Source organism: Bos taurus, chromosome 5 (assembly GCF_002263795.3).
Source record: "Bos taurus isolate L1 Dominette 01449 registration number 42190680 breed Hereford chromosome 5, ARS-UCD2.0, whole genome shotgun sequence".
NCBI lineage: Eukaryota > Metazoa > Chordata > Mammalia > Artiodactyla > Bovidae > Bos > Bos taurus.
In genome coordinates this window covers 29863284-29890062 of record NC_037332.1, presented here as the reverse complement: position 1 = coordinate 29890062, position 26779 = coordinate 29863284, and the positions used below count along the sequence as shown (strand labels likewise).

At 40.1% G+C, this 26779-nt stretch overlaps 1 protein-coding gene across 6 annotated transcripts; it reads right to left on the bottom strand.

Annotated features, from left to right (window-relative positions):
- Positions 1–1042: 1042 nt before the first annotated feature.
- RACGAP1 (Rac GTPase activating protein 1) lies at positions 1043–26779 on the bottom strand. Of its 6 annotated transcripts, none has more exons than XM_059886894.1 (18): positions 26307–26779; positions 25071–25357; positions 18830–18918; positions 14862–15064; positions 13761–13897; positions 12743–12812; positions 11060–11113; positions 10319–10399; positions 9818–9935; positions 8735–8865; positions 7946–8110; positions 6166–6261; positions 5880–6078; positions 4483–4588; positions 4176–4308; positions 3933–4068; positions 2876–2984; positions 1043–2278 (listed from the first exon to the last, which is right to left on the bottom strand). In XM_059886894.1, exons 3-18 carry the CDS (start codon positions 18912–18914, stop codon positions 2203–2205), a joined length of 1899 nt encoding a protein of 632 aa, XP_059742877.1. In that variant the 5' UTR covers positions 18915–18918; positions 25071–25357; positions 26307–26779; the 3' UTR covers positions 1043–2202. The 6 variants fall into 6 exon arrangements, with proteins under 6 accessions (XP_059742877.1, XP_059742876.1, XP_024848212.1 ...); XM_059886893.1 differs by having other exon boundaries at positions 26721–26779; XM_024992444.2 differs by lacking the exon at positions 25071–25357.

The following is a 26779-nucleotide window of genomic DNA, read 5'->3' as shown; positions in this document are numbered from 1 at the left end:
CATTAAAGACAGAGTAAGAGGCAGCATCAGAAAGGGTTAGGATTAGGAGCAGGAGGTAGGGTGACACCCACTCCCAAGCCCCTGCCACAGATCTCACATCAAGGGAGTACAATTTAATTAAGAAAGCCCTCGAAAGTCAAGCTGTTCCACATGAAGTACTGTTAAAGAAGTTGAAGGTTGATGCATATTTCCCTCTGCTAATATCAGAATTATTTTCATGGCTAAGGTCTCTTGGCCTAGCCTAGAAACCAAGCAACTGGCTGCCAACATTTGACACACAGGACCATTTCCTTTTTCGTTAATGGGCCATCAGTTCCTGCACAGGGTCTTCTTTTGCCTTCACTCACATTATACAATCCATTTGCTTCCTCCACATTAGTGACTTAAAATGTACCTTGGGGAGATACTACAGAACAGCAAATATGGAGACAGGCCAACACTAAGGTTGCAGAGAAATAAGAAAGACAGCATCCAGGACAAAGTTTAAAAAAAAAAAAATCCTAAAGGCACACACGTGTGTGTGTGTGTGTGTGTGTAAAGAGGGAAAGGGGAGAGGGGACCCATCCTCTGTCAATTTGCTGAGGCAGATGGGCCCTGCCGCAAGAGCTACCACCTCCTGGGAAAAAAGCCAGTAGGTTGCCTCCTCTCTCCACGGTTACATATTAAGCCTGCAACTGTTTACGTTCAATCTCAGATACATTCTGTTCACCAGCTTCAGAGTTCCAAGTGCAGGTGCCCTCCGTTAATCATCCCAGCTCACTCCAGAGGCACTTCCAGCAGTGATGGGTATTCCAGGCAGTCAGCAGTCGTTTGTGTTTTTCTTTCTTTCTTTTTCCTGCACCATTCTCGTCCTTAAAGACTTGTTTAGAAAGTTTGGTTTTTGTTTAAAGTAGTTTCTTCAAATAAGGGGTTAAGAGTCAGGACAAATCCAGGACTTCACTTTGGACAATGAAAGAGACTGAAACAAAGAAACCAACTCCTGGTGGTGGTGAAGCTGGAGGTGGTGAGGGGGGAGCGGAGAAATGAATGATAAGACTCAGGACACTTTTGGGGAAATATATTTTGGGGAAATATATTTTCTTTAAAAAGGCATTGAAGGTTATCTTCCAGACAAGAAAATCAATCTCACATTCATTTTGAAAAAACTATTTACTTTTTTCCAAATGTATGTTTTACAGGGTCAGAACATTCTATATGTTCTGAAACTATGGGTCAGAAACATTCTATAGAAGGAAGCATTTTGATAGGCTTTGTAAATAATTCTAATAGAAGGAAAAGCTCATATTTATCTAGATGCAGCTATGCTCCATAGGAAGATTTCAGCATCCAAAGTGCAAAGACAAAATGACTGTGGCTTTTCTTGCCACTCAAAATATTGACAATCTTCCCTTACAGCCTACTCTTGTTAGTTGGGTGTTAAACAGACGGTACACTGACCTTTAGAAGTAGAGCTCCAATGGACAAGGGGGCGGGGGGGTGTTAAGCATCAGAATGAATTCAACTTAAGAATAAACTGGCTCTGACCCCAACCAAACCCAATGTCCCAACAGAAGCCCATTAGAAATAAATATAAATTGTAGTATAACTTTTACAAGGTTGTGCCACTTAACACTATTAAACCTAATCAAACCAAATTAAAGCCAAGCACACTCCCATTACTAGTTTAGTCCTCCCCATATCCCACTTCTATGAAGGCTCCACTGTTACAGCTCAGCTCCTAACAGGGGAAGGGGAATTTCCAAGTTCTCACGAAGGAGCCATCCTAAATTCTCTGCCCAAACCTTTCTTTACCCTGCCCCCGCTATTTCCCACCCCAAGACAAGTCAGTCTTACCAAAGAGGCAGGGGCTTCTACCACTAGTCTCATGGAAATTACATCAGAGAAATGTCATTACATGAGGGAATTTGGCTTTAAGCCAAAGGGATGTCCCTCCTAGCCTGCAAAAGAATCACAATGAATTTCATACCCCTGTAAAGATCTCCCATCTAAGAGCTCCCAAAGACAGCACAAGGTGTTGATATTACATTACTTGAGGAGAAGGAGAAAGAGATATATATAGTTTTCATAAAACCCCCATGCACAATTAAACTTGATTAAAAGCCTGGAGAATGCTAAAAGTAGTAATGAGGCTGCAGAGTAGAGAGTACAGGTGCACTCTTCCCCACAGTCAGTAAATGCTGTCAAGTAACAGGAGACACGACTTCACTTGAGCATTGGAGAAGCAAAAAAGTTGCCTTGTCGTCCTAGGTTGGTGGCAGACTTGCTTTTGCTCCCAAATCTAAAGAAAAAGAAAATGAACTGGAAAAGTACTCTATAAAAAATGATAAATAAACAACTATAACATTACTTGACAATCAACTAAAGTAGGAAACCCTCAGCAACTACTCTGTAAGCCGCTCTTTATCACCTGAGATGAGGGAGGGTAAATACTAAAGACCTTTGCTACTGCTGCTGCTGCTGCTAAATCGCTTCAGTCGTGTCTAAATCTGTGCAACCCCATAGACGGCAGCCCACCAGGCTCCCCTGTCCCTGGGATGCTCCAGGGAAGAACACTGGAGTGGGTTGCCATTTCCTTCTCTAATGCGTGAAAGTGAAGTTGCTCAGTCATTTCCGACTCTTCGAGACCCCATGGACTGCAGCCCACCAGGCTCCTCCGTCCACGGGATTTTCCAGGCAAGAGTACTGGAGTGGGTTGCATTGCCTTCTCTGCTAAAGACCTTTAGACCCTTTCAAAAAGGGTATCCTTACAGCTTTTAACATCGAGCTGCTAGCTAAGATCTAATTCAATTTTTCTTTCAATAAGCTTCAGCATGATGGGAAGGATGTCCAAGGAAGTGACCATTTCCTATTTCCTGAGCCAACCAATTCTACATACCTGGGAGTGTTCCTGGTGAGGGTGGAGCGGACTCTCTGCGACAGGGAACTGGATGAAGGAGTCTTGAGGAGCTGATGCTCAGGAGTGGTCACAGGCCCCAGTAAACTCACTTCAATCAAAGGTAAGACATATTTTTAAAGGAGGCGGGGTGGGGAAGAAAGCATTCTCATAAGGCAACTATTATTAAGCTACAAAACCTGTGAGACACTTAAGAGCTAAGTTTAGAGACCTAGCAAAGTCCCGGGGGTCAGTTTTGTCATCATTTTATAACACACAAGTATATTTTTTGAACTATGCAGGCAATGCTCAATGAGTAGCTAACATTCATTTTCTGACTTAAGCCATTCTCAAACTCCAAACTTCACAAATCTAGCATCTATTTGATTTTTCCTGTACTAGAAAAAACAATATACTTCCTTAAAAAGCAACTTGCAATAATAAAAGAACAGGTCTCCGATGCCAATGAAGTTGGAATGAAACCAGTCTCATACACTTTTGGTGGCAATACAAATTGGCAAAAGCCTTTAAGAAATCAAATTGGTAAAGCATACCAAGAAACAGAAATGTTTAAAACCTTTATTTCAATTCAGTAATTCCCACTCCAAGGAATTTACCATTAGGAAAAATAAAAAGGCATATACATATGTTAATGCCATCAGTATACGTAGTTATGAAAAACTGAAAAATAAAATCAGTACCAAACATAGCATATTTAAGTAAATTATAGTTTACAACCATAAAAATGATAAGATCATACAGTAACAGAGAAAGTTCTCACAAAATGCTAAATGAAATAACCAATTATATCTAAATTATTATATCTATATTTATAAAAAAATATCCATATGGATAAAGAAAGAAGAACATGGAAAAGTAAAAAAAAAGTTAGGATGGTAGAACTGTATAGCTTTTTCTTTAATGTTAGAATTCTCAAAAATCTTTTAATTTTACTAAAGAATATGTATTTCAAATGGCTCTAGCAAAGGGAAGGAGAGGGCATCCAGCCAAAAACCAGAGAGGGAGTCAGGCCCTTTAAGAAGCACGCCTTAGGCCTTACCTTTGACATCTGGGGTCTGTGGTGTCGAGAAGGCATTTGCGTTTTCAATGACATGCATGGGGTCGATGTTTTCTTGCTCTACCATCATGAACTGGCTCCAGTATTCCAGGGGTAGTGACAGCAGGCGTTCTACCACCTAAAAGCCACCTAACATGTTAGCGAACTATCAACGCTCAGGGCTTACCTTCACCAATTTGTCCTGTTTTGTTGTATGAGTTCATGTAACATAACATGCCTGCTTACCTTGGGCTGATGCTTGATGTCCTGTAACAATGTCACTGGATCTGGATTGGATACAGCATGGCCAACTATTGTAGGGCCAAAAACTTTGGCCAGATTGGCAACATCCATTTTAGTGTTTGGGCTCTGAGCCACTCTATGTAAAAGAGCATTACATTAGAAGACTTGTCCTTCTGCTTAAAAGTAGACCAAAATATAAGATCTACAGGAAAATACTTCACCCTTCACATTCTTCCCTAACATCCAACCCCCATTCTCTTCCATGTGGCAAATTCCCAGACTCACAGAGACAAATCTCCGCTCTACTCACCTCTGCAAGTGAATCATGAGGAAAGCCAGTGTGTCTCTGTTGGCCTGGGGCAGCTCACCCACAGCCTGGTACATGGCCGCTATGCTGTTGTCATCATCTGTGATTTCTGTAAATGAAAAGAAAGCACCAAGAGGCCTAGACTTCTTTCCCTTGACAAGAGGTTTCCAAGCTATCGACCACAAAGTCTCATCTATACAGTAAGCTTCTGAAACTTCTGATTAGGTTCATGACTGCATCAGTCTCTAGTTTCATTAACAAGTAGGCTACTGGCCAACAGCTCAATATTAGAAATCAGAACTTTAAAAAAAAACAACTCTTGCAGTTCGGGAGAGCAGCTGGAAACTCGTGTTTCCAGGAAGGCAGATGTATAACTGCAGTTTACAACTATAAAGAAGGTACTTGTTCACAAAACATGTTAAGAGCCTACCAGGTGCCAGGCACTGTTTTAAGTGCGCAGCATCAAGCAGAACTAAACAAAAGCCCTTGCCCCATGCTACTGGAGGAGTCAATCAGAAAGCAAATACCTATCAGGCAGTGATACATATAATAATAAGGCAGGCAAGAAAACTAGAAAGTAATGGGAGCTGTTCTTTCTGACCAGCTGGTCAGGTGTTTCTGTGGACAAGCTATCCAACAAGAAACCTGAAAGAAACAAAGGAGCAAATCCTGCAAATGTCACTCCAGGTTGAGACAACAAGTATGATGGCCTCTAATCGAGTTGGGAGTAAGCTCGGTTATAGTCTAGGAATTATAAGAATTTCAGTGTAACCGGAAAAGAAGGAAGGAAGGAAGGCATGTTGATGGAAATGATATTGGAGACATAACCAGGGCAAAATCATGTGGGTCTTTGGGGCCTGTTAAGGACTGTGGATTTTATTCTGAGACTTATGAGAGGCTTCTGGGAGATACTGAGGAAAGAAGGGATATCGTCCAATTTAAATTCTGAAAGGACCACTCTAGCTACTATGTGAAGGTTATACTGTAGAGGGCAAGAGTAGAAATAGGAAAACCAGTAGGGTCTTACAGCACTCCAGAGACAGCAATAGGAATGACACATTTTAAATTTAAGATATATTTACAAGGCTTCTGCTGATAAGATGCGCCAATGGATTAAATATAAGGCGTGAGGTAAAAAAATCAAGGTTGCTCCAGGTTCAAAAGGACAACCTAAAACTTGACCAAAAAAAGCAACAGAAAGTACGACAAAAAAAACCCTGTTAGGACCCTATACGTTTCAGACAGGAAGAGCACAGGGAACATGGAAGAGTTATTCATCCATCACAGTATCTGAGCACTGTATTCAGGCACTGTACCCGGCAAGGGACAAAGCAGGAAACAGAAGAGTCAAAACTCCTGCCCCCGCGGGACTCATATTTAAGCATTAAAATCTGCCCCACCTGCTGCATCCATAAACGTCTTGTTTAGCCGAAAGGTCAGAAGCGGTTCTTTGAGGTTTCGAAGGAAGTCTTTCAGGAGGCTACAGATAGCATGGATGTCATCCACTTTGCTGAGGAGAGGTACAGTTTTCACTCTGAGGAATTTCTCTTTTAGCTCTTTCACTGTCCGGTCACAGCCTGAGATCCGATACAGGCCTGTCTGTTATCAAGATGACACTTTCAGTTAAAAACCTCTTAACTACTGATGCAAATAACAAATTCACCCTCTCCAAGGGTGGACTCTTACCTCGGTCAGCCCTCTTTGCTCAATCTCATTTACACAGTGGACAACAATTGACGGGATCATTGGAGAAGTCTGGGACACATAATCTGCCAGCATTCCCTGAAAAAGGCGAGTTCAGAGTTATTATTTATACCACTTAGACTAGTAGATGAAGACCAGTGGGAAGAGCCATCCCCAGACTAATACAGAGGCTGGGACATCATGCCTACTTTAAAATTCTTCTTCCCAAAGCATAAATAAGACTAGAGCCGCTCAATTATTTTTCCTACCTCTACACCAGGACTGATTTATGGTCACATACACCACACTCTCGCATGAACAAGTAATAAGATCACTAGCTACAACTCCACCCCTGCTCCTCTTACAGTCAAGGGCATCAGAAAGAAAGCAATAATGAGATTACAGGTATGGAGTGTAATATAAACTAATTTATTATTCTAAAAAATCTGTTCTATCCTGTAATTACTCTTAGTAAGAAAAGTTATTTAATACAACTCAGTTGACTATGACACACACTGATCTGTAGGAGAGAACTCCGTGGCTCTATATTACAGAAAATCTGTAAAAAAATTACAAGCATGGATAAAAACTCTAAGATTAAAGGACTTCCCTAGTAGTACAGTGGGTAAGAATCCACCTCCAATGCAGCGGACATGGGTTTGATCCCTGGTCTGGGAAGATTCCACATGCCACAGAGCAACTAGGCCCATGTACCACAACTACTGAGACTAACGGGCCTGAAGTCTGTGCTCCACAACAAAAGAAGCCCGTGTACCACAACAGAGAGTAGGCCCACTCACTGTCAACTAGAGAAAGCCCTCGAGTAGCAACAAAAACCCAGCACAACCAGAAAAAAAAATAAAGATTAAATGGGAATCATGCATTAAAAGAAAAAAAAAAGATTAAAGAAAAGTAATATTTGATTTGCTGGAGGCTGAATAGCAGCTCAATCATTTTGTTTTGATTCTTGCTAATGTTGCTTCTAATAATAATTTCTTAATGAATTGAATCAAATTTTAGAAATGAATCTAATCTTAATAGCCTAGTATGGAATATCTCTAACATAAGAGAAAGAATATTCAAAGATGAAATTATATCATGGCTGGGATTTGCTTCAAAATAATTCACTGAATAGGGTCAGGAGGAGGAGATGGGGGTATTAACAAATCAAGACTCGACATAAGTCAGGGATCATGAAAGTTGAATGATAAGAACCAGGGTTAGTTATACTCATCTCTCTACTTTTGTATATGTTTGAAATTTTACAAAAGTAGATGGGATGGGAAGGAAGAGAAGAAAAGGAAGCCAAAGGAGGGAAGGGAGAAGGAAAAAGGAAGAAAAAAAGGAAAGGGAGGGAAAGAGGAAGGGGAAGGGAGGGGAAGAAAAGGAAGAAGAATTTGGTTTAGAAAGGCTACTAATCAGACAGACAAACCCAAACAGGATTCTTCAAGTTAATATTTTATAATTTCTACTCACTATTTGAGGGAGGAAATGTACATGGCATCAATAATTTTTGAAAAAAATGACCATAAGCTTTTAAAGGGCTTCTCTGGTGGCTCAGAGGTAAAGAATCCACCTACCATGCAGGGTCTATCACTAGGTTGGGAAGATCCCCTAGCAACCCACTCCAGTCTTCTTTCCTGGAGAATCCCCATGGACAGAGGAGCCTGGCAGACTACGGTCCATGGGGTCACAAGGGGTTGGACAGATTGAAGCGTCTGAACACAGAAGTTTTTAAAAGCTAACAAAGTCATAACACAGGGAGGGCTCCCACAGGTCATACATCTCCAATCTTGACAGGTGTCCCTATCAGGGTAGGAATACAGGGAAGCGGACAGCGGTCCCGACATTCTGGATGAGAGACCACACGACAGTCTCGGCATTTCAGAGACGGCTTGCCAAATTTTATTCGCTTTCCACATGGTACACAAGATTCGGGTTTAATAACCTGAGGATGAAACGGAATGGTATGAATTAGAACATTTATCATCAATCAACATTTATTAAGCACTCAGCATGTGCCAAACAGCTTTCTCATCCCTTTACACTTAGTTTTTACTTGTGTATTCTCACAATAATCCTATAGGTTTTTTTAAGATAAGGAAACAAGCAAAAAGAGGCTAAGTAATTTGCATAAGTGCACTGAGTTGGAAGGGATCACCATACACTAGTGGAAAGAATTTGTTGGCAAGGAGTCAGAAAACCTCTATGTTAAACTTCGCTACTTACTGTCCTGTGGCTCAAACAAGTCAGTTAATGCCTCTGTGCCCCTGTCAGTTTGCTTGGATTTTTACCAGAAATCAAATGGGACATGTGCCATATTCAAACATGAACTGTAAATACATATCACAATAAAGCAAAAACTGCTTCTGAAAAGTTGCTTTCTTTTACTATCACTCACAGAATGGAAAGATACACACCCTCTAGAACCCTGGAGAGTGGGATGAGAAGGAGGAAGGAAATTTGACATTTAACTTTACAATACTAAATATGTAAATTTGTGATTAGCAAATATTATGCCCACCATTAAAAAATTAGATGTGTCCCAAAGCAGCAGCAACCCCAGTTTTACCGTCTTAGAGACGAAGTCGTGCAGGCGCATCCCCCCATTGCTTTGCGGAGTGCTGGAGCCGTCTGTTTCGGTTTTTGGCTCTGGCTGCCTGCTGCTCAATGTGGAGTCACTGTTCCACGGCTGTAAAGTACCTAGAAAACAGACAACTCCACGCTTTGTGTCTTAGATATTTCGTTCTGAATTTTTTTTGCCGCACCCTGTGGCTTGTGAGATCTTAGTTCCTCAACCAGGGACGGATCCCAGGATCCTTGACAGTGAGAGTGTGAAGTCCTAACCACTGGACCGCCAGGTAATTCTCCCTTCTGAATTTTAACCCCAATTCTAATATAACTAGTAGGGACTTCCTTGGCGGTCCAGAGATTAAGAATCTGCCTTCCAGTGCCAGGGGACATGGAAAGGAAACATGTCTTCCATGTTAGCTGCAGGGGAACTAAATAGCCTGTGCTGCTGCTGCTGCTAAGTCGCTTCAGTCGTGTCCGACTCTGTGCGACCCCATAGACAGCAGCCACCAGGCTCCCCCGTCCCTGGGATTCTCCAGGCAAGAACACTGGAGTGGGTTGCCATTTCCTCCTCCAATGCATGAAAGTGAAAAGTGAAGGTGAAATCAGTCAGTGGTTTTCTCCTCTTAGCGACCCCATGGACTGCAGCCTACCAGGCTCCTCCGCCCATGGGATTTTCCAGGCAAGAGTACTGGAGTGGGGTGCCATTGCCTTCTCCAATAGCCTGTGAGCCACAACCAAATAAACCTACACCCCACAGCAAAGATCCTGAGTGCCGCAACAAAGATCCGACACAGCCAAATATACAATATAACTATTAGACACTCAGGAATCTATAACAACACACAGAAGTGAACTATGCAAAACACTGTCTCCAGAGAGACAAGTTACACACCAGTGGTGTAGGTCAGGCTAGCAAGCCAAAGCAGGGCATGACAAAAACAGAGCTCTGTCCCTCAGTGAGTAGCAGTAAAGTAAACCTAAAACATCCAGCCCCTGCCTCATGAGGGTTCCAAGAAACCAGTTCTCCCTGGATTTTACCAGTTGTTTTCACACAGGCAATTCAGCCACAAACCCAGCGGACCTGTTTTCCTTCGGCTCCGGGTCCAGTATGGCACGGTCTCAATAGTGGACACAGCCTCGATGGGCCCGCCATCATTGGGGACAGTCACTGTAGTTTTAGCAACTATGGATTCATTTCCCTGAAACAAAGGCAGTAATGAGGGAAGGATAAATCTAATTTCCCTTCTACTATGGGTGGTTTGGTGGAGTTAAAAAATTTCTGAGTCTTAGTAAGGACTTAAGCCCCCAGCCCCAAATACTCTTGAAGTTGAAATCTAATACTCTCAAATAAAATACAGGTCACAGGGGTAGGTATACACGCAAGCAACTGAGAACAAACACGAAGCTGACGTTGTTTACTGTTCTATTCTTGTGGATAACAAGAATCCTAGTACAGAGAAAAACTTTCACCAAACATCTCTTTCAAAATAACACTGCAATGTTGACTTGGGATTTTTATGGTTGGGGCCACTACACTTCGCTATGTTCAAGACCACAATTCTCTCAGCCTAGTTATTCTTACCTGGTCTGCGGTGGAGCCAATGGAACGCGTTTTCTTTACAGGTCCAGGGGGACCATCCACGAACTGTCGGCTATTTGAGCGCTAGAAATGGGGCAAAACCCAAGAACTTTAGTGCCAGATAGGAGATCTGAAGCACAAAAAATAAAATTATTCAATTAGACAACTTGGATGCAAGTCCTAGGTACCAGCGCTGCAGGAAATAACAAACAATGTGCACTCTCTCACAGCCTATTTCCACAAAAAGGCCTTCAGTGCCCTAGAAGAACAACCAAGCTTTGGAAAAATTTAGATGGCAGCACCAGAAAAAGTAGAGTGTAATCCTATCTAAGGACATGAAGTCCTAGAAACATATTAAGGACCCTAAACAAGCACAGATAGATCTCTGTATATCCCATTACACACATATTTCATCTGAAACTTAGAGCACAAAAGTTCTGCATAAAAATTCATATGACATCTCAAAACAAACTTAAATAGATCCTTTCCCTCTCCATGAATGAACTTAAATCAGCTCAGAATAGTGAAACAGACAGGACAGGATTCTGTCTTGAGTTTACTACCTCAGGGACGATCAATACTGCCCCCGCCCCCAACATGGATTCACTTGTAATATGTGTTTAACATCAGCTAGAGCAACATGTCAGGAATGTAGCACAAAGGCAACATTTCTGAGAAAACTCTTTTATTGCTACTAAGTAAAAACAGACACACAAACCCAAAAGTAAACAAAACCATACATACCCTCTTTTCTCTCTTCTTCAGTTTAAAAGTCTTTACCAAAGAAGAATCCCAATCCTGTTGACAATTGTACTGTATTAATATCCTTCTTTGGTTAGGCCTCCCCTAAACCCTATGCAAATACATTTACAGAAAATTTTAAAAACCTCCTGAGTCTGAGTATCTAACTCACAATTCTCAAATGTTATAGCCATAGGGCTGTGGTAAGTGAACATGCCTTCTTTCCAAAATTGAAGCTATTATAATAGAATCAGGAATCAATACCACAGAGGCAAGAAAAGGTTAAAGAATCAACTTCTGTCGTGATTATCTTCAGTACCTGGTCCTTTGTTTCTGATTATTTTTGTAATTAGTTTTAGAACTCACAGAATGGTGGGCACTATACTAATGGTTCAGATGTGATCCTTGCTCATTAGGGACTGCTACCATCTAATCTGATGTTCTGTACAATGTAGCCACTTTAAAAGTTCTAGTTTAGGATTCACATCTCTCAATCATCCCTCCTCCTTGGGCCCTAAAAAAGTATTCATTTGTCTTTCACTGTGGTCTAGTTTCACTTCACTCACTCACTCTATTTTTGCATTCATCTTTAGTAGCTACCTATGACCTCCTGACCCTGATAGTCTCTGAAAACACAAAACCCCTAAACAGTTGTATATATTATAGCTTAGCTAAATAAATTTATCCTTTCCAACTTATGGTCAAGTAATTTAGGTACTGGTTGTCTGATTCAGCCTCAGTTACAAGAGATATTACACCATAGGTCTAGCTCTAAAAGCAGCTAGAAATATATTCTAGTTTTATTACAAATCCCAAACTGTGTCATTCCTTATTCCCAAAAGGTGATACCTAATATTAATATCTACAAAAGAGCAATTACTGCCCTAGTCAAACTCTGAATTTGGACAGAAAACTCTCAGCCTAGTAACAAGTAGTTGTCATTTCTTTTGCTATCATCAAATGACCAACTACCAATAACCTCCTGATTTATTGTTTAGTTTGCTAGCTTTCCACCAGTCAAATAGGAAAGCTACACAAACCAATAAGTTGCAAGTCTCTGGAACAAAGACTGACTATCAGGGTATGACCTTTTATGCAGAAACATCACCATACATTACAAGAAGGGTGCTGCCCCACAACAGCAGGGTAACAAAGAGCTCAGACAGGTGAACCACTGCTCATCAAGGTATTATCTAGTGCCTGGAAATTTTCATCAGCCTTTGGGCTAAAGTTCCAAGGCATTGGTTTCCTTCTAATTGTGAAGTATGACTAAGTTTTCCTTAAGAACCAATTTAATTTAGAAATAAGGCACACGTCTACTCTCACCAAGAGCAGCAAATAAAGCCTGGCTGGATAGAGTCTTGATAATTTTTTTTTTCCCCCTAGCTGGGGTTTTAAAAAGTCAAGATGTAATAATCAATTAGTACAGGCAGCTCACAGATTCGTTAAATAAATTTAACCTCATGCCAAATCCTAAATTCTATATTCTCACTTCCAAAGGCTAAATATATGCCAATCTCTTACAAGCTTGTGTGTATTTATATTTTTAAAAGCTAGTCAGTATCTATAACATATCAACTAATAAAATAGTAATGAGGGAATTTCAGAAGAGAGGACAGAAGAGAGATTCCTGATGGAGCAGGGTTAAGAAAAAGAGATAATTCTCAGAAATCAAGTGTTCATTACCAGGGATTCATCGGTCTTGTCAAAGCTGATATCGGATAAAATGGAACCAGATTCATCAATGGTTGACAGTCTAGATGAGTGAAACAGTAGTTAGAAACAAGACTGTGCAAAGTAAAATCCACCAACACCAGAAAAAGTCACACTAGTCAGGTAACATCAGCAATTTCACAGCAGCATCTTCCCTGTGGAGATAACTACAAGCTCAAACCCTAGCTGTGTTGAGCTGCTTTTTATGGTTTTCCAGGGAGACTGTGTATGTATGTGTGTTTGTGTGTGTGTGCACACACGAGCACACATGCAGCGCAGTTGCTATTTCAGCAAAGGTCTCATAACTGCAGTTTAAAGTTAGTCAGGGGTATAGGTGCTATTTCCTGCTGAGTCTATACTACAGGCTGCTAAAAAGTCACAGGCAGAAGAGTGAAGTTCAGTTTGATCCCAACTGTGGTTGTTTTCTACAAGAGAGAGAATTACCCAGCATTAGCTTTTTAAGAAATTAAGCCTGTACATCTTCTTAGTTATAAAGATTCCCCATAAAACAACCAGACAACAAAATAAATAGCTCAGAGTGCTGACCATTCCCTACGTATCGTATTGGGGGTGTTAATTCAAAGCCTGGTTGAGACTATTCTAAATTGTGATGCAGTAGAACCAAAATTATTGTCTGGGCTTGGCTCTCAGAGGGTCTTTCTAAACCAGAACTACGAGAGCTCTCTAGAGAGTAAACACTGGAAGTATTGCTGAACTGCCACTTCCACCTCTAGGTTTCTTAGCAATGTGCAGGATTATTGATGTTGGTGCAATTGTGCACCAACGTCAAAGTTTACCCTTAATGAAAAAACCTAAGATAAAAAAATAAAACCGGAAGCCCCTGCACCTTTATTTCCCACCCACCCTTCCTCCAAAGTCTTTTTGTTTTATTTAGCACACATTCCAAAAGCAGTATATTTAAGAATTTAGATAATAAGAACTTATTAGAGCTGTGTTCCTTGTGATCAGATAACAGATGCAGTTCCCCCACCTTTTGTTCCCAGCATTGCCACTGGCTGGTTGGCCTCTGTTGAGAAAAGCCAGAGCTGATTTTTGCTCTTCACTTAGTTGAATGCTGCCAGATGTGTCACACATGAGCATCTCTCGAATCAGCTGAATCTGTCTTTCCTACAGACCAAAGCAGAGTAAAACATCCTAACTAACCAGGGGAGAAAGCTTCACCTTAAATTTATGGGACAGGCAAACCAGAAGACATTAAAATACAGCATTATGCAAATGAGCCTTCAGGAAGGCTGCTACACCAATAGCATATTAATTCACATCAAGCCCAGACTGCGTCTCTGATTTCTGACTGGTAAAATGAACTCTATCTAGAATAGTGAGGTTTCTGCTACAAGACTTTTGGATCAAACCGCTAATTCAAGAAAAGAGAGGACTGCAAAATCAGAGTCCCAAAATAGATTTCACAGAGCAAAAACACTTTAGTGTCATCTTATCAGGACAATTATTGGCTTCTACAGATCAAAGCAGCCACCCACCTTTCTAAATGGTGGAGCAAAATGCATTAAAATGGATACAAAGCTGTGATGCACTGGAACCAGACGATTTGAGCTTACTGAGGCATCTAACAGTATACCAAGATGGATTAGTCCCTCCTAGTAAGGGCTTCCTTTGTACCATGACCCACTCTGGTACATCAAAATGACAGTGCCCTACGTCCCAGTGTTCATATTGGTTGAACATAGCGAGCCCTTTATCCTAAATTAAGAGCCGCAATAAAGACTTAAGAATTGTCCTGCTTATATCAATGACAAAGTACTAGCTGTTACTATCTTACATGAGGATGTTCTAGGTAGCACTTATAATCAACAATAAGAAATAGATCAAATATGCTAGGATCTCCCTGCCTTTCCCCCTAATTCTTTAAATTCTCATTTGAAATCTGTATATTAAGTAAATGTTTAAGATCTAAAGGAGAAAACATTTAAAAAATTTAAATTTCAACCTATGAAAAATAGGATTTCTGGTTGCAATTTCAGCTCCAATCATGGACAAACTGCTTCTAATTCTTTAATGAAGAAGAAACAGGGCACCCCCACTGTCACAGTGCTAGCAGAAAAACAATACACACCAGCTTTTCACAGTCAGCCTCAGCTCGCTGTCTCCGTTTGATCTCTACATCCACCTGATTGCGTGCATGTTTCAGTTTAACATCCAGAGCACTACGCTCAGTCTCTGCTTTCATCAAAAGATCCTTGTATTTGCCCAACTCGTGGTCTGTTCTCTGCCACTTTTTACGAAAATCTTCAAAGTCCTTTGCCAACTGGATAAATTCTAAGAAAAGGGGGAAACTTTAATAATTCAAGCACCAAACAGAGTATAAATGCTGTAATAAATGAGTCCTCCAGTTAGTTTTACTCCAAATGCATAATTAAGGGACTAGCTGAATTATGAGCAAATCCAGCTGAAAATAACCAGGAGCAGATCCTTGATATATGTTCATCACTCTGGTCAAGAGTTTTGTGGGGAGCAACTCCTATTCCAATAGGCCACTTACTTTTGGCTTAGCCAGTGGCATCTGCTATGAAATAAGTAACTCATTAGTCACCTGGCTCCAGATGTAACACTAACAGTGAAAGCTCCTGAACAGAAGGCAATCAAAGGAGGATACCTTTGGGGCAGCTGTCATGCACCAGGACAGTTAGGCCATAAAACAAAAACACCCTCCTTTAGAGTCACATGTTGCTGCACCAAAGAGGCGTTAAACAGCAAATTCAAATGTAACTGCTGTAATATGCTCCAGTAGATGTAGATTAATATTACAGATGTCTAGGCCTGCAATCGCATTCAGCTGTATAATTATACAAATATTGATTTGAAAGTAAAGAGCCAATTTGCTTCTGCTGTTTAACACAGCCCTGAAGGGTATGTAAACATTCCAGCTGGAAAGACACAGGACGAGAAGATCATACTAGCTTTGGACGACTCACTGATAAGAGGAATGTGGACTCTCTTCAAATGTCTGCAAAGGAAGCATCGCTTCCAAGGCAGCACCTCAAAGCATAACAACTCTGGTGGCATCCATTCTTATCACCTGCAAAGACTACTGCAAAGACAATTCTACAATGCCTTACTGTTCTAGTTAACCTCAATGTATCTCTAAGCCATCATTCCACCAGCATCATGGAGGAACCTTCCAAGGTGTACATCTGCTGCTGGTCAAATTAACCCAGTTTACAGTGGAAACTAGGCCAAATTCACACAAAGCTAGCAGATTCTCTGGTAATAAGGGAGCCTTTCCTATTTGAATTTAACGTAAGAGCATAGAAATAATATAATGCTTTTTTAAAGCAATTTTAATTATTTGACCAAATTTCAAACTTACAAATTAGGATAACAATTCAATCTAGAGAAACTGATTCTGACACACAAGGAAACAAGTTTTTAGTAAACAACAGATTCTAGCAAAGCAGGATATTATGACCTAGTTATCTTAGATAATACAAATATCAAGGATCTCAAAAAGTAAAATATATTATTACAATTGAAATAGTTGTAAATGATATACTGGTTTAGTTAACAGTTTAGAACACATTACTAAGGGGCTTTTTTCTCCTTAACTGAAAAAGAAAACAATATATCCTTTTGCAACTTTAAATATTTCAAAATTATAGATTCACAAAGAGAAAGTTTAAAAACAAGAGCTGGTTCTTAGTCACATTTTACTCTCACGATTCACCAAGCAAAGAACTTATTGTTTGCATATTTTTCAATGTATGTAATACTTCCCTTTTTCAAAAATAAAGAACAGGAAACACACTTTCCATAGTCTAAAAGCTTTCTAGTTCTACACTGTGGTCAATGTTTCTAAATATAGTGCTGCCTACACACTCAACTATTTCCTGAATTGAAAAACAATTTAAGAATGAAAAGATTTTCACTTGACCTAATTTGCTGGTTAGCTTGTTCTTTAGGATACTCCTTGAAAAGTCTTATTTGGGGTTTAATTCCCATTCATTGTTAAATGGCATATGTTACAGATCTAACTGAATCGGACAACAGAACTGAAACCAAATAAAGTATCAGTTCATTTAAAGGAAGGCATTCCTATTTTAATACAAATGATTAAATGCTTGTTTATATTAGACCAAAACCAGAGCATTTGCATACATGACTAAGATATTACTGTACAAAAAAAAAGAAAGGAATGAAGTTATATGATGAAAAGCAAGAGTAAGGAGTCAGGGGACAATTAGGCATGGGAAGAATTCCTAGGCTCTAAGAAGATAACAGACTAGAGTGGTTGCAGAAAAGGAGATTCTAGAGTCCAGAAGACATTAAGTCATTTTAGTTCCTCAAAGGGCAACATACCAAGTTAGGGATTCAGAGCGGGTACAAAATGTACCTCTACTTTGTAACAGAAATTAAGGAAAGACAGAAATTTACTTATAAAATAAAGGTTCCTGTAAGAATAAATATCTTGTATTTTTACGGCATATTTTTTCCATAGGTATTTTCACAACCTAGTATCTCATTTATCTCCAAATCCTTGTGGCAAAATTCCTATCTCACAGACAGAAATAACAGTTAAAAGCCAGCACTAGTTACTAAGACTCCAAACCTCAAATTCCTCCCTCTGCCCCCACATGCCATCAGCTGCTTCCTCCTAGAGATCTTAGTATCACAGCCTCTTCTGCCCATTTCCACGCTCACAATCATCGCTCCAGTTAGGGCTCCCTAATGCCTCTTTCCTGAGCTAGGGCAAACACCTAATCAGCCTCTCAGCCTCCACCTCTAATGCAGCCACCACCTCTGGCAGGGTAACTTTCCAAAAGCACGGCTCTGATTAAGTCATTCCCCACTTACCCTTATTTACCTCACATCCAACACCCTTTTGCCTCCACTCAGAAGTCTCCCTTAACACTCAATGACCTCTTTTACCTCTGTCTGTTGGGATCCTACCCTATATCCAATTGAAGGCTCAAGTCAAACCCTAGTTTTTTCCATGAAGTCATTTAGTCATCCCTTTCCCTCTACATGTGCTAGAAGTTGTGATAGGTTCTCACTGAATATGGGCTGAGTGAACCTGAATTTTAAGATCTCTTCCCCACTGGACTCCAAAACAATCTGTCTTCTGAGATGATGTGACCTCAAAGAAAAGCCTAATTAGTATGCCATCATGGTTACTGAGTTGGTACCAGATGACAAGGTCATGCAACAGTTATTAGAGAAAAAAGAATATTGTTTTGAAAGGGCTGTAACTAAATGAAAGCTATTAAAAGCATGAATCAAATTAAAGAAAGCACTGAATGGCACAAGCAACACACTATAGTAAGTACTATGAAGATTTTTAAGACTTAGTTCTTGCATTACTTTTATACCAATGAGACTGACTTAGCAGCAACACCCACTGAATTAGATATTCATGAAAATCTGAAATAGGAGAGGATGGTAACACAAAGAAAAGCCAGTAAAGAGTAATTCCCTTAGATCACGTAAGTCAGAGCTATCGGCTCCACCTTTCTTTGTCACTAATCTACTTCCCAGAAGACGATTCCATCACCACCTCCTTTGCCTCCCTAGCTCTCCACCCAACCTCAAACCTTTATTACTAAGCATCAAATATATGAAGTAGGTGAAAGCAGATGGATTGTCCTTCCTTCAAAAAGAAATTATGTCATTTTTGTCCTTTCTAATTGAAAATGTTTTATAGGACACAGGGAAAACCCCAGATAAAAAATGTACACGACTATTCCTCTAATGAAAAAAGCAACATCCTTAGAAATTCAATAGATTTTGCCCAGTTTGTTATACAAAAATGAAATCGGCAACTAATGCCAACTATTTAGTGAAAAGAGAACCTTAATAATGAAAAAATCTGGGTAAAACCCATTTAAAAATAACTACAGGAAAAAAAAAAGTGACCATTTAGAATCCGTGTCCATGAAGCTTTGACCACAAATAACTGACTATTGTTTTTTTTTTAGGTAACTCAAAATGAAAAACAATTTTAGGGTTGGAACACACTTAGGCTATGTAGAAAGCCCAAATCTGAAATCTGTTTTTTCTCTCCTCACAGGCCATCTCAGAATGACTTACGGAGTTCATTTCCTTCACTGAGAATCTCCACCCGGCGTACAAGCTGCTCAAACAGATTCCGCATATTCAGCATCGTAGTATCCATCTTCCTGCCAAGAAATCAAATATACATTAGGGGTCCTGCCATCTCCCCCAGACAAAAGATTCAGTAGCAATCCAGCACAGTGATCAGTGACTAACATCTGGACTCATCCATGTGTAAGCTACCACTATGAGAATCTCAAGTCAACAACTGATGTTTTGTGTAATCCTTATTATAAAAACAAAGTTAGAATGTTTAAGACTCATTTGAAAATTACAAAAGCATTTCAGTCCCCTGAATGTAACACCCCTTGCTGCCTACTTCTTTTCCTCCACTCTACAATCACTTTGGAGCTGAGAAGAAAGCAATTAGGGACAAGTATGTTAGTTTATTACTAGGTGATCAACTACTTAGTCGAGCCTAATGATTAATATAACATTTTTGCCACTTTAATCCTGCTGTACTTTGAAGACTTTCAATGTAACTTGAAAGGTTTATTTTTAATTTCATTTTTAGCTAGTACCCATGTGGCAACTGCCTTTTAAAATGCAGGACATGGTCAGCACATTTCCTACCAACGGCACAGATGACGTCACACGAGCGATTAAGTGGGGAAATCGCCAGCTCAGCAGCACAAGAATTATTTCTGTAATGCAGGGCTCTCTGCTGGACTGCATGCAGGGACTATGTCTAATAAATTTGTACTAAGTATAGGCAAAGGATTATGTTGTACCACATTCTGGCATCAAGGAGACAATACACCACCTTCACAGCTAGAAGGGCAAAGGAAAAATCATTTGCTACTGTGTTCTGTAATAGTGAATTTCAAGCTTCATATTTCCCCCCTAAAGACTTGCTGATATTACATTAAAAATGGTGTCCTTACAGGCAGTTCTGTTCCAAATAGACTTTAACTGGGAACACTTTGAGGAAATAAGATCTTAACAGTTGAGAAAGAAAGACATCAGTGCAATGTTATGAAAATTATCAAGGAAATGAAATTAAAAAATCAAATTTCATTTGAAAACTGAACGTCCTCCGAAACACCATTAAAGGATTCTTCTTATGTTCTCCTAATCATCCCTTGAATGTTCTAGTCCAGGTCCTCTTTCATGCATCTAAATAAAATTTTAAGAACTCTTTTATGAAGGATTAGTGACTTTACAGTGTTTGTAACATTGTACTATAAGCTATAAGGGCAAGAAAGGGGAGGGAAAACCAAAGGAAAAAGGAATATATAAACATTAAGATTTTCTATTAAATGCTACAGAATTACTCATTTGTACTTGTATGATGATTGCTCTAATAGCAAAAAAGCTTTCAATTCCAAGCTTGGATGCAATATATACCTGAATCAGGGCCGGAAACCAAGATTTTCAAACGGCAATGTATCTGTTCCAAGCTACATAATAATCACAGCAAGCTGCTAAGCAACCAGACCGACAAATTTATTACAAAGCTCTTTCTCTAAACTAGAAACAAAACTACAAGACTAGTATTAAAACTGGTAGGAAAAGATGCAGAAGTCACAGAGATGCCCATGGGTTTTAACAATATGACCAAAAAAAGGCAAATACATCTCTGTGCTACAGGACAGAAAACAGGGATAGGGCGTTCAGTAGCCTATTCAAATGATGAATTCCTTTGGCTCCCAATAAAAATCAAAGTCGGTGGTCAGTTTTAATATGGGGTTATTATTCATGTCTATCGTCTCTTCCCTCATCTGTATAATCTGACATTGTACAACAGTGAGCTCAGTACACAGAAAAACTTCTACTTCACTAGGAATGCAGAAAAGATTCAATCCCTGGGTTGGGAAGATTCCCCTGGAGGAGGAAATAGCAATCCCCACCAGTATTCTAGCCTGGGAAATCCCATGGACAGAGGAGCCTGGCGGGCTACAGTCCATGGGGTTGCAAAGAGTCAGACACGACTGAGCACACAAGCAGAAAAGGAAAATTCGACAGTGCAACTAGAATACCGAAAACTGGTTATTAAAAAAAAAATCAGAGGACTTTTACGACTTAAATGACAACAATCTGATTCTCTGTCCCCTTTAAGAGAAATTCTTTATTTTCTCAAGTTCCTCTATTCTTGTTTCACTATTTTCTTGTGTACACCACTCCCTAGAGTGAGCACTGTGTGGAGGTACTTTCTTGAAAACACAACTTGATTCCTGAAAAGACTAAAGACACAGAGTACCTACTTGGGGACATCTCACCGTAGTAACTGTGATCTCACACAACTACCCCAATCTACATTGTTCTCCTAACAGGATGCCTAGTACCTAGGAGACAGCTGTTTGAATGTATCCAACTACCCCATTTGAGTCATTGCATAGCTACAGACAGCCCCCCCATTTCTCTCTCTGGCCCTCAGCTCTCCCTCCGCCGACTCAATCCTATAGCTCTCAATTCGGGATGACTTGGATGCCGAGCTTGATTTTGAAAACATCCTTCCCTCATATATATTATCAACTACTCTACCCACTGACCTACCCTGGTCCTCCTCCTCCTGACATCAAACTTTGATTTTCTTATTTTTATCATTCTCCCAGTCACTCAGTTTCAAACCTCAGAGTCACCTTAAGTTACTCCCTTTCTTACAAATATAGTCACCGAACTTTGTGGATTCTTCTCTTATGCATGTTACAGCCAGCCCCTCAACACATGCAGGTCATTAACATTCACTTCAACTGACCTCTCTGGTCCCAATCTTTCCTCAACTGCTTTGCTCACGTGGCACATTCATCTTGTACTCTATTTTAACTTCACCAGCTATGTCCCAGCTAGACTCTAAATTTGAAAGGAGAAACCTTACATTTGGAACTAAATTGCAAAGGCTCAGTATTTAAAAAAAAAAAAGAAAAAAAAACACTTGATAAATTGAAGCCAGAGAACAAACTCATGAATGAATACAGACACATTCCCCACATGATTTAATTGTCAAAAGCATTTCCATTCTACCTGAACATGTTTAATATACATGGAAACAAAGAAAACAGTTAAATAAAGGTGACAGAAGCCCTAGGATAAACTTTTAGTTCTTTTATTTACCTGTTGTATAACCGTGGATAAGTCACTTAAAATTCTGAAACACATCTATAAATGGGAACAAAAATACTTGCCATATTTGCCTCAAAGAATTCTACAAATTAATGGAGATAAAAGTTTTATACTGTATAAAGCAAACCTCACAATAAGACTATAGGGTATTAGAGTGGGTATGAATTTTTTGGTTTTGTTTTTGTGTGATTGTTGTTAGTTACATCCTAGAATAGTGATTAGCAAGCCACAGCTGGACTTCAAATCAAAAACGGAGGAGACAGTAAAATTTGACATGGTCTAGGCTCTTAAACAAGCTCTTCTACATGAGCCTCATAGCATCTGAGAAGAGCTAGTTTTTCCTCTAAGACAGAATTACTTTGGGCAATCCAAACAGCACCAGAAAATATAATCCTCTTCACTTTGTATGCTGGGGAACTATGTATTTTTATTTATGTTCTATAGAAGTGACTCTAAGGAATTATTTATAGATGACAAAAATATCTTTCTGTATCAGTACTAACCCTGATATCTTGACAAGTTAAAATTTACTCATTCTATTCAGTATCAACTAAAAATCGTGTTAATTTTCCTGCTGGGTCACATCTTCACCCTCATGAATACTTGTTTATTTCTCCCCCTTTATTATTTAGCTCATAGCTAGGAGATACACTAATGTGAACGGAAACACAAACAAAGTCATATTGTAGTACATTGCTGCGCAGCTGTAAAACAGCTGTCACTTTTTCACTACAGAGGCGGCTGTCTTCTGGGAAAGCTGAAATGATCCTTGTGTGTAGCAAGGAAATCAGTTTGTGGAGCACTTTAAACAAAAAGGTGCTAGAGAATCTCAGCTGTTATTGATGAGAAGCCCCAGAGGTGGAGAAGTCACTATGTTACAGATTCCCAATCTGTGAGTATCCTTAAGGGAGCAATTTGGCATCACCAGGAAAGAGTCTCAGCTTGATGTGATTGCTTTGAGTCCCCAATTTAATTTCAATCACCCAGCCAAGAGAACAGACATCATCCTTCAGAATAACAGACTATTGCAGATCTTACTGCAGGGTATCCTGGGAAAAGTCTCTATCCTCTTCTTCCTCCCCCTACAAATAACATTATTAAGAGACCTATACATCAGGTTTTAGATGCATCAAGAGTGTTAAATATTGTAAGACAAAGCAATGAGTTTTTCAGGAAAGAGTTTTGATGAAAAACATTCTCACAAACGTTACTAAATCTGAAGAGTCCCAAGAAATTAACAATACCAGTTCTCTGCTGCCAAGGAAAAACATCCCCTAAGACTGTCTCAATACTACAAAATGCTTTCATATGAAAGTTATTTCAGAACAATTCTTTTTCCCAAATGTCCAGCTTTTGCTTCACCATATCAAAGCCTCTATTCAACTGGCAGGCAGAAGGAATATCTTGAAAACAAATGTTCTCATGAGCAAGTCAACTGCAGAAAGAGTAAACAGAACATCTTCAGTCCAACATGAATGAAGATTAAAATACGGAATAAGAGGGAATTCCCTGGCAGTCCAGCAGTTAGGGCTCTGCACTTTCACTGCGGAGGGCCCAGCTATCCTGGTGGGGGAACTAGGATCCCACAAGCCCGTGCAATATGCAACCCCCCCACAAAAAAAAAAGCAGAACGAGACAAATTACTATTTTTCATAAAATCATTACCAGTTCATTATACTAAGTTCTCCTTTTATTCTTTTTCTTCTGTGAATTCTTTCCATTCCAAAGTGTTCCATTCTTCAGGGTCTAATGTAAGTATTATCAACTTATGGAAAGCGTTCCGTAATCATTTTAGTATAAAACAACCTCTTTATTATCTAAAACACTCATCTGGCAGATATAAAACGCTGCCTCATACTGTTAATTTTCTCTGTTCAGAAAAAAAGTAACATTTTTTAATGGTGAAACTAAAACCTCACCACCCTGAACTCAATGCACCTCCCTAAGTAATCTTTGCCCATTATGCACTCATATTTCATAGAACTGCAATCATAGATTTATATATTGTCTTACTTTTTTCTACCATGTTTCCATTAAGTTGCAAGAAGTTGATGAACATTTATTTAACTGTTCTCTTCCTTGAACATTTGGGTAATTCTGTTTACCTCTACTTAGAATTTTTCATATGGTCACTCCCTCACTTTCTTCAGGTATTTATTCAAATGTCATTTACTCATACAGGCCGCCCAAAAGCACATGAAAAGATGTTCAACATCACTAATTATTAGAGAAATGCATATCAAAATCACAATGAGGTACCACCTCACACAAGTCAGAATGGCCATCATTAAAAAGTCTGCAAATAACAAATGCTAGAGGGTATGGAGAAAAGGGAACCTTCCTGCGCTGTTGGCAGGATTATAAACTGGAGCAGCCACTACGGAAAAAACAGTACGGAAGGTCCTGAAAAACTAAAAACAGACTTGCCATATGATTTGGTAATCCCACTCCTGGGCATATATCCAGAAAAAAACTATGGTTTGAAAAATATATGCACCCCAATGTTCACAGCAGCACTATTTACAATAGCTATGACATGGACACGACCTAAATGCCCATCAACAGATGCATGGATAAAGAAGGGGCATGTACGGGTGTGTGTGTGTATAATATATATACACATATATATACTACACGTAATATATACACACACACATATGTATATACACACACACATATGTATATACACACACACACACAGTAGAATACTACTCAGCCCTGAATGAAATAATGCCATCTGCAGCAACATGGATGGACCTAGAGATTATCATACTAAGTGAAGGAAATCAGAAAAAGACAAATACCATATGACATTGCTTATATGTAAAATCTAAAATACAGCACAAATGAACTTATTTATGAAACAGAAATGGAAAACCAACTTATGGCAACCAAAAACGAAAGAAAGTGAAAGGAAAGTGAAGTCAGTCAGTCGTGTCCGACTCTTTGCGACCCCATAGACTGTAGCCTACCAGGTTCCTCCATCCATGGGATTTTCCAGGCAAGAATACTGGAGTGGGTTGCCATTCCCTTCTCCAGGAGATCTTCCCAACCCAGGGACTGAACCTGGGTCTCCTGCACTAAGAGGGTGGGATAAATTAGGAGTTTGGGATTAGCAGATACAAACAACTACACATAAAATAGACAAACATACAAAGTCCTACTGTATAGCTGCTGCTGCTGCTGCTGCTGCTAAGTTGCTTCAGTCGTGTCCAACTCTGTGAGACCCCATAGACGGCAGCCCACCAGGCTCCCCCGTCCCTGGGATTCTCCAGGCCAGAACACTGGAGTGGGTTGCCATTTCCTTCTCCAATGCATGAAAGTGAAAAGTCAAAGTGAAGTCGCTCAGTAGTGTCCCACTCCTAGCGACCCCATGGACTGCAGCCCACCAGGCCCCTCCGTCCATGGGATTTTCCAGGCAAGAGTACTGTATAGCAGGACCTGTAATTATCCATAATGGAGAAAATCCATAATGGAAAAAAATATGAAAAAGAACATGATTCACTTTGCTGTAACCAGAAACTAACACAACACTGTCAATCAACTACACTTCAATTAAAAAAAACATCGTCCCATTGTTAACCACCCTTTCAAATTGCATCTTTCCCCCCAAACTCCTGCTTTACTTTGCTCAAAAAAATTTATCTACATCTAACATATTTACATATTAACTGACTTATTTGGTTTATTGTTTGTCTCCCCACTAGTTTAACGTCCAAGAAGGCAGAGATTTTTGCTCACTGATGAGTTTCTGGTGCCTAGAACAATGACTGACATTTGGCAAATGATGATAAAATATTCAATGAACGAATAAGCTGAACATCACTACGGACAGTGTTTTTCTTCAAGTGGCCATGTTCCTTAAAAACGCACTTCCAAGGCTTGGAGTACCAAGTTAGATGGTAAAAAAAAATCTCTTATGACTCTTGATAAATGGTGCAAAATATTTTCTAAAAGGGCCGGACTAACGTATTCTCAACAGTGTAAAGGCCTACTATATTCACCACAGTTATCTTTCTAAGTTCTATTAGCACAAATAAGTTGCAAGCTCATTTAAAGCCAAGTAAGACTGTCTTGTACTTAATTTTGCACTGAATGCCTGTTGAATGATTAACCTATAGGAAAGGCGTCTTCCCTAAACATTTTCAATAACTCGAAAGCTCACCCACCACATTAAAGAGTACGATGACGTTTCTTTAAAAAAAAAAAGCTTATCTTCCCACCCAACCCACAATCCTATACACTCCCTCCTATAGACTCCCTCTGTAGATGAGTCTATAGGATCTAGATATGAACAGGGATCTATGTGAAAGGATAAAGTAAGGCCTTGCTGTTTCTAAGGCTGAGATTTTAATGAGAAAGGCAAATGTCATCATTTCCCGAGACTCACACAGCCCACTAGAAAGTGGGGCTCCACTCCAAGCCGCCTCGGCCTCTAGAACACCAGGGCTTTTCCCATTGAAAAAGTTTTGTTCCTCCGAAAAGAACCGTCGAAAAAGTCTTGCTACCCCACCTACTTTCTGTCTTTGGGGTAGCTTCTGCCCTGTTGAAGTCACCATCTCAAAAAGACGCCCCCGGCTTTCCACAAAACATGGCGCCACTAAAGAACCCCCCCACTCCCTAAGTAAAGCCCGCTCAGGCCGCCCGCGCCCCCGGCCGGAGGAGGGCCGCGGAGGAGGAGCTGTAGGTGCCGGCCTCCCCCTACCCCGACCCCGTGAGGGCCACAGCTCACCACCGGGGACGCCTCCCTCCCCCCAAAGACCCAGCGCCACAAACACCTCTCCTCGCAACCCCCGACACCCACCTTTTCGGGTCCGCCTGGCCCCACCCGGGCGGCCTTCTACTTCCCTCCGCGTCTCACCC

Bases quoted from the DNA above. Each gene is read 5' to 3' on its own strand.
- RACGAP1 (XM_059886894.1), bottom strand. From the start codon at position 18,914: ATGGATACTACGATGCTGAATATGCGGAATCTGTTTGAGCAGCTTGTA. The intron at 13,898-14,861 runs GTGTGTATTGTT...TTTGGTCTGTAG, and splicing joins AGGCTGACTGTGAAAAGCTG to GAAAGACAGATTCAGCTGAT. The intron at 6,079-6,165 runs GTAAGAGTCCAC...TCTTGATAACAG, and splicing joins AGCAAAGAGGGCTGACCGAG to ACAGGCCTGTATCGGATCTC.